This window comes from Notechis scutatus, chromosome 12, assembly GCF_049901735.1.
Source record: "Notechis scutatus isolate UNSWTSFEM ecotype Mainland chromosome 12, rNotScu1.2, whole genome shotgun sequence".
Lineage (NCBI taxonomy): Eukaryota > Metazoa > Chordata > Lepidosauria > Squamata > Elapidae > Notechis > Notechis scutatus.
In genome coordinates, this window is record NC_142020.1 from 11,173,725 (window position 1) to 11,190,073 (window position 16,349).

Below are 16,349 nucleotides of genomic sequence, written 5' to 3' on the forward strand. Positions count from 1 at the left end.
TTAACAACCTTGTGATTCCACTTAAACAATTACAGCAGCAAAAATTGGGTGCAGTTTGTTTAATAACCATTTTTCTTAGCAAGAGAAGGTACAGTCCCGATTATGGTGGTAAGTCCAGGACTACCTTGTATGGAAATTGGCAACTGGTTTTCAGATGCCTCCTGAGAGGATGGGATGCTCAGAAAGTTTCTTTCCTTACCACCTGTCGTTTGTTTTTTCTGAGAGTAGACAAGACACTGGAGAAATAATGACTTTCTCAGTTTGGCTTGCTTTTTTCCCTGGTTTTTTTTTTTCTCCTTTGCTCTTGTTTAGGTATTCAAATGAGAATCAAACTTTCACCAGCCCCAGAAGTGTTTGCAAATTACACTTGGTCTCCAACAACTGTTGAACAGCTAGAGCGGAGACATTGTGTGTGTGGGGGGAGCTTCTAAAACTATCTCAGGAGCATGTCAGGCTGCCACTAATGCCACGGGGGTCCACGATTCTGGGAAATGTTAAGAACACAGATGCCATTCAGCTACTCTAATTGAAGCTCCTAACGTAGTAGAGGACGGCCCTCCTTTCCCCAGCCTTCGGGCTCCCTACCACGCCAGGCCTTAATTCTCTCTCTCTCTCTCTCTCTCTCTCTCTCTCTCTCTCTCTCTCTCTATAATAGTATGTATGTATGATAGTATGATATGTATGTATGTGTGTATGTGTGATATATATATATATATATATATATATATATATATATATATATATAATATGTATGATATGTATGTATGTATGTATATGTATATGTATATGTATATGTACATGTATATGTACATGTATATGTACATGTATATGTATGGTATTCAGCTTTGTTTGGGTATTTTCCCACGTCATTATAGTTGTGCTTTTAAAGTTGTAGCAACGTTTCGGCAGAATCTCATCTGCCATCATTAGGCTTCTGATTATATACACACACACACACACACACACACACACACACACACACACACACACACATAAATATAAAAAGGAGTTTGACATGCTGCAAAGTGCCAGGCGCCGGCACCAATCTTCTTAATGAATCCCTCTGGGGAATAGCAGGAAACAACTAACCGCAAAACTTTCATGGCTTGCTGCAATTTTCTTTGCCTTCCGATCGTCTTCCCTGGAATCGTGATGGCAATCATTCTGAAATCTCCTTGGCAACTGTTGTGTAATAACTCAAGCAGCTAGCCCCAAAGGCAGGCTATTCCTTTTCAGAGGCTAAGATGGGGAAGTTATGGTCCTGACTTCCAAAATTATGGTGAAGTATTCATTCTCATTCTTTCTCTCCCTCTCCCTCCCTCCCTCCCTCCCTCTCCCTCTCTCTCTCTCCCACCCTCCCTTTCTCCCTTTCCTTCTTCCTATCTTTTTCTGTCTTTCTGTCATCTATCATCTACACTATCTATCATCTAATCTATATCTTTCATCTAATTTATCGAATCTATCGTCTCTCTAAACTATCAGTCATATACTCTATTATCTAAGTTATCTATCTTCTAATCTATCAGCTATCAATCGATAGATCATCCATCTATCTATCAATCTATTAGCTTTCCATCCTTCCAAGCTTGGTAAAATGAGGATACAGATGGTTGGGGGCAATAGGTTGATTCTGTAAACCACTCAGAGAGGGCTGTAAAGCACTATAAAGCAGTATATAAATCTTTTGTCAGGATTCCGGCAGTTACCCCAATTAAATCATGAGTCTCGAGCCAAACTTCCAAAACTAAACAGGATTTATTGGGAGTTAACATGCCTGCACGACCTGGGTGTAGCTGACTCTGAGACACATCATTCATTGTCACTCTTGACCCTGGTTTTCCCCCACCCCCTGGGTAGACCATATTCTCCAATGGGACACATCCGTAGCCAAGAGTCATCAATCATGTTCTCCAGTTAGATTTTTGCGGGGCAGAAACTTCAGTAACCTTGTTACAATCTCTGAAAAACTATGCATGGAATGCACTTTCGATTCCCAGCTGCCGCACTGCTCTTTCAAAACCTTTTCCCCCCCTCCCTTTCTGTTGGCAACTATAAAGCGGCCATAAAAAAATGTTTTATGAGTTGACATCTTATTGCTATCTATCTATCATTTATCTGTCATCCGTTTCCTGCCTTTATTATTTTGACAAATAACTCAAGGTGGCAAACATATTCAAAACAGCTTCCTTCTCCTATTTTCTCCACAACAGCCTATAAGGTGACTAAGGCTGAGGGAGAACAATTGGCCCCAAAGTCACTCAACTAGATGTCAAAATACAAGCTTCATCGAACCTCCTTGATCTTCTATAAAAAAAGTCACAGAATTACACAGGAATTCCCCGTTTCCACAATGCTTTGTTCAGTTGAAGCTTCAGAGTTATTTCAGTTTGCCCTTTGCAAACATCCTCCTCTGTTTTCGCCTTCTCAGGTAACTGCAAAGAATTGACCAGACGCAATGTTCTCCTGGGTCATTTTTAGCAAGGCTATAAATACCTCACCCAATGGGATCTCCCTCCCACCGGACTGCTTGGCTCAAACTTTGATCTGAAACTCTATATGTTTCCTTGGGGATGCTGCGTGTCCTTGGGGGTGGGGGGGAAAAGCAGAAAGGAAGTCCAGAGGAACCAAAATAGATGAAATATATTATTAGCAGAGGAGGAGAAAAATTAAGCAGGGCTTTCTCTTCAGCATCTGCTCATATGTGCGGCTGAAATCTTCATGCCCTTTGGGTGAAAAATGTCAAAGTGTATCTTAAAATTAAAGCTGAATTTTACCTCTAACTCAGTACTTGTAACTAATCTTGCATATTATGGAATGAAAAGGTCAACGTGCAAACACAGAGGCCTCTGGTTTGCAATGTTATTAGCCAGAGAAATATATATTGGGGAGAAAGTGAGGACTTGACTTGGCCATCAGCTTCTACCGTGGAATTATTTCTCTGTGTCGCCTACTGAAATTCCAACGCTGAGTGGTTGGCTAAGCCATAATGGGATTTGTTTGATTCCGGCTTGTCATGGTGAATGGACCCAGCTGCTCTGGTTAATAAACCACAGATTGTAGCTTAATGTTATATTCAAGCCATTGCAGTTTTATTCAACAATCTGTGCTTGATCACCTGACCCCAGGGATGCTGCAAAGGCCGTGTGGAAAAAAAATGGTCATAAGTCACTTTTTTCTCGTGCCGTTGTAAACTTTGAATGGTCACTAAAGGGACTGTTGTAAGGCAAGGACCACCTGTAACACTCTTCCTACCCCCTCCAAAAACTTTTAAGGATTAAAAGCAGAAAACCTGGAAACTGCAGAGTCAAATTTAAAAACAAGAATTTAGCCCTTTTGTTCTCCCCAAACTCTATAACTGAAAAAAAAAAAAGATATTTCAAATTAACTGGCTTCTATTTAATCAAAGATTCCAGGCGACAGGAGCAATCTGATTATCTTCCAAAGGCTTGGAGACTAAATCTCCCATGATCCCTTCCCACTGACCATCTTGGCTGGACCTGAAGGTGATGCCAAACATTGTCAACACACCTTGTATCTCTTCCTTAGGTCATCAAAAAAGCACAACAAAGAATGGTCTGTCTGTGTCAACTCAGGAAGCTCAAACTGCCCAAGGAGCTGCTGATCCAGTTCTACAGAGGAATTATTGAGTCTGACATCTGCACCTCTATAACTGTCTGGTTTGGTTCTGTAGCCCAACAAGACAGACACAGACTTCAGAGAATAATTAGGACTGCAGAAAAAATGATTACTACCAACCTGCCTTCAATCGAGGACCTGTATATACTGCAGGAGTCAAAAAGAGGGATGTGAAAATATTTACAGACCCCTCACGTCCCGGACATAAACTGTTTCAACTCCTTCCCTCAAAACGACGCTATAGAGCATTGCATACCAGAACAACTAGACACAAGGAGTTTTTCCCCCGAATGCCATCGCTTTGCTAAACAAATAATTCCCTCAACACTGTCAAATTACTTAATAAGATATGCTTCTTCTCATCCTTCCCACTTATGACTATAACCATGTTAGAATAGAATAGAATTCTTTATTGGCCAAGTGTGATTGGACACCCAAGGAATTTGTCTTGGTGCAAATGCTCTCAGTGTACATAAAAGAAAAGATACATTTGTCAAGAGTCAAGAATCATCAGGTACAACACTTAATAATAGTCATAGATACAATAAGGAACCAAATCATACTGGGAAACAGTCAATATAAATTGTAAAGATACAATTTATATTGACTGTTTCCTAGTATGATTTGGTTGATTGCATCTTTACAATTTATATTGTTTTATTTGTTTCCTAGTATGATTTGATTGCTTTATTAGTAACCTATGACTATCACTAAGTGTTGTATCTTATGATTCTTGATAAATGTATTTTATTTTTTCTTTATGTACACAGAGAGCATATGCAGCAAAGAAAAATTCCTTGTGTGTCCAATCACATTTGGCCAATAAAGAATTTATTCTATTCTATTCTATTCTATTCTATTCTATTCTATTCTATTCTATTCTATTCTATTCTATAATTTCTTAGCCTTGAGCATCTACAGAAATACCAATCTCTAAAGAATGCTTAGAAAGCTTCCTTCTGGTGGCTCCAATTATCTGCCAATTCCTTTCCTATATTTTGATCTTTTTTTCTTTTTTCCAGCTTCCATCATAGGAAATGTTACGAGAAGAAGTTTTAGTCAAGTTTTTTTTTTATCAGCTGCTATTATTTAAAATAACAAAGTAGGGTAAGAGTACTCCAACATAAGCGGTGTAATTTTATTCTCTTATTTCACGATCGATCTGCAAAATGTTTTCGCAGAATAAGTCTCTCAAGTGGCTCATCTACTGTGAGCACTAGAGTTTTACCAGGCTGCACTTCCTTGTTTTGAAGCCTCCAATATTATTTATTTATTTATTATTCTACTGGATTTCCAAGCGATCAAGGAAAGACGGGAGCAGAAATTCTTGGAAGAACAATTAAAATAATTGCTTATTATCAAAAGATTGCAAAGCCCCTATCCATAAATCAATGACTTCATAATTGCTTCCTTTCCCTTGCCAAAAGATGGCAAAAGTGACCGTATTCATAAATCAAAACCTTAAATATTGATTGGTACACTTCGAAAAGAATTAACGCTTGGAAAGTTTTATTAACCTTGGGGAAATTTGCAACGGTGTATTTTTTTTCTTTCCTCCTGAAAAAATTAAAATAAAACAAAAACCCTGTTCACAATTGTCCTTGCTTTTGACCTGTGACGGTTACAGATGGTCTTTCCTCTTTCACAAAGCAACAGAGAAAGAATCAAGGCCACTGAATTGCAACAGCCCACCAGCCAAGGAAGAAAGTTTGTCATTCATGCTTTGCTCTTCCTGAACAGAACATCCAGATTCAAACTGAAATGAGTTGCCTGTTGAAATATCGAACCTTGACCTCTGCTTTTCAGAACCCGTCTTCGTTTACAGAGGAAATATAATATTTGATTACCATTGACCTGAATGCATGAGGTTGAAAAACGCTTCAGTGGAAAAAGAACAGACATCTGAATTGCTGCGTGTAAATAATACCTCCATGCTTTCCTACAAGCTCAAAAACCAATCAGTTGTAGCAAAAGAGATGCCAGGGGAGGATGACCTCCATTCACAAGACTCTGGTTCTTCCTAAAATAAGCGATAATGACAGGGGGTAGGAAGCATCGTTAAGGCCTTCTCTAAACACCCAAATACCCTGGACAGGCTCCACTACAGAACCTCCTTTCCAGGCTAGGCTGGGAAGTTATAACCTGCAAAAAACAACAACCAAGCTCCTTCCCTCCCCAAACTTCACGCCCTTCTAGCACTGATGATGTTATCTAGTTGGGTAATGAAATGTCTGCAAGAAAATAACCAAACTCAGAGAGCACCAGGCATCCCACAGATCTCTTCCTCCTCCTCCTCCTTAGAGAGGGCTTTATAGCACTGTGAAGCGATGTATAAGTCTAAATGCTATTGCTATTGTCTCAAAAGCGACTGGACTTTTTTTTCTCCCTTGAAGACATTTCACTTCTCATCCAAGAAGCTTCTTCAAGTTTGAACTGAACTGAATTTTGATCACACGATGGCAGGGGTGCTGCAATGGTTGTTAAGTGTGAAAGACGGTCCTAAGCCACTATTTTCAATGCCTTTGTAACTTCGAGTTACAAATGGAGTATACATGTATACAGCAACAGCAAGAGCACTTAGACTTATATACCGCTTCACAGTGCTCTTACAGCCCTCTCTAAGCAGTTTACAGAGTCAGCCTCTTGCTCCCCAACAATCTGGGTCCTCATTTTACTCACCTCGGAAGGACAGAAGGCTGAGTCAACCTGGAGCCTGGTGAGAATCGAACTGCCAAATTGCAGTCAACCGGCAGTCAGCAGAAGTAGCCTGCAGTACTGCACTCCAACCACTGCGCCACCAAATATTTATAAACAACAGAGCCTCCTGCATCCATTGTAATGCCACTGTCGTATTTTAGGCAATTTTTTTTTTTTGTATTTTCACTGTATTTTTCATTTTAAAACCAACTGGAGCTCCATCGCCAGGGAAACCCTACATTTTAAATAAATAAAGCTTAGGTGTTAAGCAAATACTTTCAGGAGGCATTTCCTTAATAAGGCTTCCGAGCACTAAACCATGCACAGTATTAGTGATATTTTATGTCTATGCTAGAAGACCTGAGACGTGATAGCTTTGAATAGCTTTTTTTTTTTTTTCTCCACATGCTAAGAATATATTCAGATGCACACAGGACATTGTTCTAACAGGCTGTTCTTCTCTTTGAAACATCGGCGGATGGCAACGTGCAATGCGTAAATATCCACAACCAGACTCCGAACAGCAGGGCTGATAAATTCATCTAAATTACCCTGCTGAGAAGTCCCAGTGTTCGGTCTTGGCTAAGATCTGTGGCCTGAGCTTCTGGAAGGGAGAACTCAGATCCAATCAGAGGCAGGGGCGCCGGAGGAAAACTCACGGGGCGCTCTTGAAGAAGTTGGGCAACATGAGTTTCCTATACACGTCCACACACACACACCTCTTTGTATAAAGACATATTCCTGCTGAAGAGAACGTTCCTAGCTCAGGGTTGAACTGTGGGGGGTCCTTGATGGTCTCTCTGAGCATGGCAGCTTTCTTGCAGGTGTTTGATCACCAAACTAGGGAACGTGGTCAGTGGTAAAATGGAGTGCAGTGTGTGGAGGGGGGAGGAGGGGAGGGGGGAGAGGAGAGAGGAGGAGGAGGAGGAGGAGGAGGAGGAGGAGGGAGGAGGAGGAGGAGGAGAGGAGGAGGAGGAGGTAGGAGGAGGAGGAGGAGGAGGAGGAGGTAGAGGAGGAGGGAGGAGGTAGAGGAGGGAGGAGGAGGAGGAGGAGGAGGAGGAGGTAGAGGAGGAGGAGGAGGAGGTAGAGGAGGAGGAGGAGGGAGGAGGAGAGGAGGAGGAGGTGGTAGAGGAGGAGGAGGAGGAGGAGGAGGGAGGAGGAGGAGGTAGAGGGAGGAGGAGGAGGAGGAGGAGGTAGAGGAGGAGGAGGAAGAGGAGGAGGAGGAGGAGGTAGGAGGAGGAGGAGAGGAGGAGGAGGGAGGAGGAGGAGGTAGGGAGGAGGAGGAGGAGGAGGAGGAGGAGGAGGAGGAGGAGGAGGAGTAGGAGGGAGGAGGAGGGAGGAGGAGGAGGAGTGAGGGAGGAGGAGGAGGAGGAGGAGGAGGAGGAAGAGGAGGAGGAGGAGGAGGAGGAGGAGGAGGAGGAGGAGGAGGAGGAGGAGAGGAGAGGAGAGGAGGAGGAGGTAGAGGAGGAGGAGGAGGAGGAGGAGGAGGAGGAGGAGGAGGAGGTAGGAGGAGGAGGAGGAGGTGGTAGAGGAGGAGGAGGAGGAGGAGAGGAGGAGGAGGAGGTAGAGGAGGAGGAGAGGAGGAGGAGGAGGAGAGGAGGAGGAGGTCCTTACTGTTCTCTGAGCTTGGTGCTTTTCTTGCAGACATTTCATCACCAAACTAAGTAACATCATCAGTGCTAGAAGGAGAAGGGAGTTGCTCTCTTTTTACATACAAGTGCCCTGCCTTGACAGGGAGCACATAAACAGGAAGCAAACCCCTCTCCCTTCTGGCACTGATGATGTTACCTAGTTTGGTCATGAAACGTCTGCAACAAAACAACAAAGCTCAGAGAGCCTCAAGGACCCCCACGGATATATTCCTCCTCTTTCCCCACGAAACCTGCCCCCTTGTTCCCCCAGTGCCATTGTAACTTCGAACAACAGTCACTAAAACAAATGGTTGTTAAGACGAGGACTATCTGGGGAGCAGCCAACCCAAAGCTTAAGGAAAGACCATTTAAATAGGGGCCTCTGCCCGAAGGTCTTGGGGGTCACTTCCCCCACTTCCAAGTGTTTGCACCTCCACACAGGAGTGGTTTTCTGGAATAGCTCTGTTCTCTAGCGTCACAAGAGAAAGAAGGGGGGGGAAATGTTTCGCTTCAAGTTAATATAAATGTTCAGGTTCTTGCAGAGCTGATCCTGACAGCCACCGAGTTGCGGCTCAAAGTAGCAGCGTTCATTTGTTTGGCACGGAAAAAAAAAAGGGAAAAGACAGGGGTATCCAAAGTGGAATTGATGCTACTTCTCTCCATAACGCTCAGCTTTCTACAGGTTTGGGTGGCTTTAAAAGGGGGAAAAAAATGTCTTCATCTGGCCCTGGATCACAGCTACAAATCACGATTTTTTATTTTTATTTTTTTCCCTTTTGAATGGCCCTTAGAATCAAAGGGCAAAAAGACACGAATCTTGCAGAGGAAAAGCCTTGCAAGGAAAAGTGTAAAAATGTTCTAATGAGAACTAATGAGACGAGGAAAGCTGCAGAGCAGAGTTTGGTTGGGGGCGGGGTTTAAATAAAGATGCAGCATCTGTGGAAAAAAAAAAAGATACACCTGAACTGATAAAGGAGATTCTGAAACGGAGAGGCTGGACTTTTTTAGACAGGTGGCAAACGAATCCTCTTGTATTTGGGGCGTGGGCTGCGGTGGGCATGGCAGCAACGAAGGGCAACAGCAACGGAACAACAGAGTTGGAAGGGACCTCGAAGGTCTTCTAGTCCAGCCACTTGCTCAGGCACGAAACCCTAAGGTACACAGTTTAGTCCTTGAGTTACGATCGTAGTGAACGTCACAGTCATAACTCCTGAGAGCTGTAAGGCAGGTCGGTTATTTGACCGACCTGATTTTATTAGTGTTGTGGTTCGCCGGCAGCAGGAGCGGATGGCTGAGGTGTCGGAGAGCGAGGACTCAGATGAGGGGCCTGCATGGGATGCAGGGAAGGGGCCAGGACCATCAGGGAGTGGAGTGCGGCCTTTCAGAAATGGTGGAGGCTGGCAGTAGTGAGGAAGAGATCCCTGAGGAGCCTGTGTGCATGCACATACGGCTGCTTGAAGGAAAGAGCAGCTGCAGCAGCACGGGCGACTCGGGAGTAAGGCTGCAAGGTAATGGCGCCTCCCTTAAGAGATAAAAGCCAGCTGAGAAACCGGAGTTCTTTGCAGGAAGCAAAGAAGTTTTTGCACTCAAGCCTTGTGGATGTTCGGAATATCTTAGTTTGTGTTTGGAGACTCTTTGTGTTTGAAATATTTCTTAGTAACTTTATCCGGTGTTCTTGGCAGCCTTGCACCACCTTGGCAAGACTCGTTCTTATCAGAGACAATTAGTTTGAAACTGGCTTTTAACCGGGAAGGAACGGAAATCGTAAAGAATCATTAAAAGGTTTTGCTGTTGCCTCCGTTTTGTGTTTGTTTCCTTGGAACAAGGTTTGGGTCGGAACATTTATTCTTATTTCTTTGTGTGGTAGTTGTTAAGCGAACATCATAGTCTTTAGGCAAATCAATGGTTTGCTTCCAGCGTGGTTTTGTCTAAAACCGTAAGTAAAACCTTCAACAAAACCTTCATAAAAATGTGGTCATATGACCATGGGACACGGCCAGAGGTGTTATTCAGCAGGTTCTGACCAGTTCTGGAGAACCGTTAGCAGAAATTTTGAGTAGTTCGGAGAATCGACAAATATCACCTCTGACTGGAGATTTTACAGTATCCTTCCCCTGCCACGCCCACCAAGCCATGCCCACAGAACCGGTAGTAAAAAAAAATTGAATCCCATCACTGGACATGGCAAAATACCATAATGCAGTCTGGCTGCCCAGTGCCTACAGCAGGGGTCTTCAAACTTGACAGCTTTAAGACTTGTGGACTTCAACTCCCAGAATTCCTCCTCCAGTCCTGTTAGCTCAGGAATTCTGGGAGTTGAAGTCCACAAGTCTTCAACTTGCCACGTTTGAAGGTCCTTGGCCTATATAGTGTGGTCATGTGACTCGGGAGGGTGTAACTGTCAGAAATTCAAATCTGGGTCATAAGTGCACCTCGGGTGGGTTTGTGGTAAGTCAAGGACTACCTGTATTGGGCTGAATTTCCCCAGAAATCCTTCACAGGTGAGGATGTACCAGTATCTCCCTACTCCTATCCAGGGGTTTCACTGCTCCCCCACGCTAGCTCTGGGGCTGAGGTGGGGACTGGGCCGGTCACCAAGGAATCTTCCATGGCTGAGAGGAAGAATGATGAGATCCAGGAAATAGACATAACCCCAATACCGCTAAACATACATCTCCATTTCCAAAGGCATTTTTTTTTCTTTTCAAAGCAATTATCCGTTTACTATTACTGTGGTGGAATGTAGTCTGGATTCCCAGGAGGGAGGGGCCGGATTGACGAGGAGCAAGAGACGACTCAGTTCAGATAGTTTGTGTGGGAGAAAGAGGGTGAAGACTCCTCCTTCTGAATCTATGCTTTATGGAGATGGTAGCCTACTTTAATTTGGCAAGACTCTGCCCGTAGATGAAGAATAATGTTTAAAAATAATGCTTGGAAGAATCACGGCGCCTCTTTCTTGGGTTTGGTGCCCAACAGTCCTTTGGTTTACAGTCCAGTACTAGTGTCACACTCATTCCAAGAGCAGTCAAGATATTTGGCTTACACAAATGCTAATTTTCCTGAAGATTATATATGATTCATGGATCCGTTCTTTTCATATCAGGTGATAGTTCCTCTTATCACAGCAAGGTTTTCTCCCTAGCAATTCCCAGGATCTCTTTTTAATAATGCAAGTAGTTTGCTTTAGTTTGGCAAGATTTCTGGCCCTAGGTGAGTAACAATTGTTGCTCAGAAACAGTTCTACCTGATTTCTTGGCTCTCGGGGCCCGACAATTACCTTGTTTCCGATCGCTTTTTTGGGTGGGAAGTTAAAGCTTCGTACTTGGTGATATCTCATCTGCAACTTGTGGTGAAGCCCTCTGAATTCTGTGTATCTTCGATAAACATTCCACTCGTCATCTTTTATCCTGATATATAGCTGTCAGAAACAGAGAGACGGGATCAATCGGTTTTATCCAAAACCAGGGTACTAAATCTAGATCGTAAATGGAAAAGGATACCAATCCGGCAAGATTTCCCCCAGAACAACTACCAAAATACTTTCTTTGTATATCGTGCCTTTTATTATTTTTACAAACAACCCAAGGTGGTAAACTTAACCAACTCACGACCACATTTGAGTCACAGTCCTTTGCTAAGCAAGACAATTGTTAGTTTTGTCCCATTTTACATCCTTCCTTGCTACAGTTGTTAAGTGAAGCATTGCATTTGTTAAGTTAGTCACACAGTTGTGAAGTGAATCTGGCTTTGTCATTGACTTGGTATTCTGACCCAGGCTTTGTAAACCGTAGTTATTCACAAACTTGTTTTCAAAACAAAACCTATTTTATTGCAACGCTGGGAATTGTTTTCATTCTCAGCCAGAATTAATCTCAAACAGTCCCCCGAGATAAGCACCCACCTTTCAAACACTTCCCCGAGATAAGCATCCACCTGTCTGTTCTGTGAAGTGCTGCCAAAAACAGAAGTATGAAATGAACTAGAAAAGAAACCAACCGAAGTACAAGAAAAACCAACCAAAGAACATAGAGCTTCAAGGATGACTCGGAATTGATCGAACTACTTTGCTTCCTGCAAGGGTTTTGTTACCTTGGCCTGACTTTTATCCCTTATGGAAGGGGCAATTACCTCCCAGCTTTACTCCTGAGTTGCCCCTTTTGTCTCAGCTGCTCTTGCCTTCTAGCAGCTCTGCACACACGCGCACTGGGAACAGGCTCCCTTTGTTCCTCTGCCTCACTGCTGCCAGACTCCGAAGGCTCCGGAGGCATCACCCCACTCCCAGATGGTCTTGGCCCCATCTCTGCATCGGATGCAGGATCCTCGTCCGAGTCCTCTCCAGACTCCCGGACTGGTCCCCGTTCTTCCCCACTGTCCGATTCCGCTGCTGTTTGCACCAGCTGCCATCGAACCACAACAGTGATCCCCTTTTGCAACCTTCTGACAAGCCAAGTCCATGGGGAAGCTAGATTCACTTAACAACCGTGTTACTGATGGAACAACTACAGGGATTCCCTTAACAACAGTGGCAAGAAAGGTCGTAAAATGGGAGAAACTGGCTTAACAATTGTCTCCCTTAGCAATGGAACATTTGGGTTCAATTATGGTTGTAAGTCAAGGATTATCTGGAAGACAAGTGCAATTAGGATTACCATCAGTGAATTCAATTTAACTGCACACTTAACGTAAAAGCCACAGTAAGATATTTAGTGTACGTATTGAAGAAGATATGTGACATACGTAATCTCTTGTCCTATTTGGGAATAAGGCCAGTGAAGGATCTATGCAGGATACATTCATTCTTGATACTATCATTGAAAGGTATATTTCAGCAACAACGGATTCAATTATCCCCATGCTCTCAATTCTGAAAGAATCTTCTTGAAATCAATGCAAGATTTTAAAACCGTGATTTTGGGAACAAGTTACTGTGCCATTGTCTGATTCAAAGAGATTAAGTGACTCCTAAGAGATAAGTTCACACAGTATGCAAAATCAAACTATCAAGCAACATGTTACGGCTTACCACCAGATGTTGGTTGAAACAAAACCAAAAAAAAAAGGGGGGGGCAGAGAAGAGAAACTAAGATGATTATAAAGGCCTGGAGATTAAAACATATGAAGAACAGTTGGGTTTGGCTAGTCTAGAGTAAAAACAGGACTAAAAGGGACATGATAGCAATAGCAGACTTATATATTGCTTCATAGTGCTTTACAGCCTTCTCTGAGCCGTTCACAGAGTCAGCCTCTTGCCCCCAACAATCTGGCTCCTCATTTTACCGACCTGGGAAGGAAGATTGAGTCAACCTTGAGCCTGGTGAGATTCAAACTGCCAAATTGCAGGCAGTCGGCAGTCAGCAGAAGTAGCCTGCAGTACTGCACTCGTTAACCACTGCGTCACTATGGCTCATGATAGCAGTATTCCAGTTTTTTGAGAGGCTGCCACAAAGAGGAAGGGGTCAACTTATTTTCCAAAGCACCAGACAGCAAGACAAGAATGATGGAAACTAATCAAGGAGAGAAGCAACCTGGAATTAAGGAGAAACTTCCTAACGGGGAGGACAATTAACTAGTGGAACAGCCTGCCACCAGAAGTTGTGGGTGGAGGTTTTTAAGAAGAGACCAGACAGTCCCTTGTCTGAAATGGTATAGGGTCTCCTGCTTGAGCAGGGGGCTGGACTAGATGACCTCCAAGGTCCCTTCCAGCTCTATTCTGATTGATTGATTGAAATACTGATAATCATGAAACCACTGATTCCAAGCAGGATAAATATTAGAAGCACACCCTAAATTAGCAGTTGATGATGGAAGAAATATGTGCTTTAATTTACCTCAAATTATTAGTGATTTGGATTTTGTTTTTTTCTACAAGGACTCTTGAGATTCAGGAAATCATTATTTTATGGTAAGTATAAGCGCTCCCAGATTTCTCTTCACTTGACAGCTTAAATTCCCCGATGGCTAAATGCAACTGTCAGAAAGGTCTGCGCTATTAATTTTGAGCCTGAACAAAACACTTAAGATCTCTGCCACAACTCGGCCGGTTTACAGACGCGATTCTCTTCGGGGGGGTGGGGGGAGGAAACGAGGAAGGATGGAACATAACATGGTTGTGGGCAACACGGTGGAGCTGAAAGGTTAAAAGGCCCTATGTTGTTGCATGTGTAGCCCCATCCATGTGCATGGTTGTAAGTTTCGGCATCTCTTTTAAGCAGCACCCTGTTGCCCAAAGCTACTCCAAATTATTATGGATGAACATCATTTTCTCGGAAAGATTCCTGCACTCTTGCGCCGTGGTTTTCAATCTTTCATGTCTGAAGGCTTATAAATCATTTTCTCAACCACCTGGATCCCACGAGGATGGAAATAAAAAAAGCCAGCTTTGTCCCAGAAGAACATAGATATGTGGAGAGGCAGCCTTTAGGTATCATATGTACCAAGCGTGGTAAGTTTTAAGGTCTTAATAAATGGGAGTATTTCAACTGCCAGGACTGTTGTGATTGTAATGTAACAAGTGCTAGCTGTAAAGTTGTCGATATCTATACTTTTGCCCAAATGGGATCCGAACTGGAAAAATAGATTAAAATACTTTTATTTATGCATAAACAATTAGAATTAGAATTCTTTTTTATTGGCCAAGTGTGATTGGACACACAAGGAATTTGTTTTGGTGCAAATGCTCTCAGTGTACATAAAAGAAAAGATACATTCATCAAGAGTCAAGAATCATAAGGTACAACACTTAATGATAGTCATAGGGTACAATAAGCATCAAATCATACTAGGAGAAGTCTCTACGGATAAGAGGCGAGGGGACCATTAAAAAGGTAAGGAATTGCTTTACAGGAAATTATTGACTTATTACCATTCGTTTAAAGACTGTTCGAACTTATAATGGCACTGAAAAATGTGACTTACGACCATTTTTCTTTCTTTCTTTCTTTCTTTCTTTCTTTCTTTCTTTCTTTCTTTCTTTCTTTCTTTCTTTCTTTCTCTCTCTCTCTCTTTCTTTCTTTCTTTCTTTCTTTCTTTCTTTCTTTCTTTGTATATGTGTTATTTTCAGTTTTTCCTTTAACAACCAGCATTTTTTGTGGACAGTGCAATGACTGGGTTAACATATTTTACACACAGCGCTCACAGTTCTACCCATCCAGTCAAATGATCAACTATCACCAACAAATATTTCAAAGTTGCCACTGCTGGCATTTCAGTATAATCTACCTGTATTCTCTGGAATGGCCAAATCTCTTCCTCCCACCAGTTGTTCATGCATTATTTTCTTATTTATTCTTACACAATGTATACATTTCCTACCTACTTGCATAGCTATTGTATACATACCTCTACAAATACATTTCCTTTTAACAAAGTCTACAATTGCTTGTGTTCCCCAATGTGTACCCTCATGCACTTTTTCTATTATATTTCTCATAATAGGTTTATTTACTATTTGTAATCCCTGTTCCATTATCCATTTTCCACCTGTATTTTCTACAAGTAATATTGCAATATTACTGGAATATTATATAACCATAAAAACAAGATTGTTTTGTGCTCTGTAAAAATGTCAAACTTTTGGCTTGAACATGAAATGTCATATATTTGGCATAATACAATTACATACAAACATGACTTACGGCCATTTTTCACACTTACAACCGCTGCCGCATCCCCACGGTCATATGATTTACATGGGATGCTTGGCAACCGACTCCTATTTATGACGGTTGCAGAGTCCCTGGGGGTCACACGATCCCCTTCTGACAAGCAAAGTCAATGGGGAAAAGCCAGATTTATTTAACGACCGCGTGACTTCTCAACTTGTAGTGATTCACTTAATAACTGGACAGCAAGGACGGTGGCAAAATGGAGCAAAACTCACTGTTTTCCAAGGCACCCAAAGGCCAGACAAGGAATAATGGATTGAAACTTATCAAGGAGAGATTCAACTTAGAAATAAGGAGGAATTTTCTGACAGTGAGAGCAATCAACCCATGGAACAGAAGTTGCCCTCGGAAGTTGTAGGAGCTTCATCACTGGAGGCTTTCAAGAAGAGACTGGTGTAGGATCTCCTGCTTGGGCTGGGGGTTGGGCTACATGACCTACAAGGTCCCTTCCAACTCTGTTAATCTATCGTGTTTCAGCTTGCAAACTTAACCACCTGGAACTTTCTAAGGGCCAGGTTTCTTCATTATTAATACTCTCCTTCTGTTTTTACAGCTATCTTATCCCCTTTTTAAAAGTGCAATGTGACCTATTGCTCTGTATATTTTAAAAAAACTGCTAAAGTAATTGTTTTAGCTAAACGATTAGCTAAGTGGTGGTCAGACAGTTAGATATATTTTTTCTTTTTCTTTTTAGTGTCTGGTGTTTAGTGCTGTGTCTCCT

At 42.6% G+C, this 16,349-nt stretch overlaps 1 protein-coding gene across 5 annotated transcripts in view; it reads right to left on the reverse strand.

The window, feature by feature from the left end:
- Nucleotides 1–16,349, reverse strand: part of SNX29 (sorting nexin 29) — a 198,504-nt gene that overhangs the window by 88,500 nt on the left and 93,655 nt on the right. For all 5 annotated transcript variants that reach the window (XM_087973364.1, XM_087973366.1, XM_087973367.1 and 2 more), the window contains exon 19: nt 11,242–11,382. In XM_087973364.1, coding sequence (XP_087829490.1) covers nt 11,242–11,382 — 141 coding nt within the window. The remainder of the gene's footprint in view (nt 1–11,241; nt 11,383–16,349) is intronic.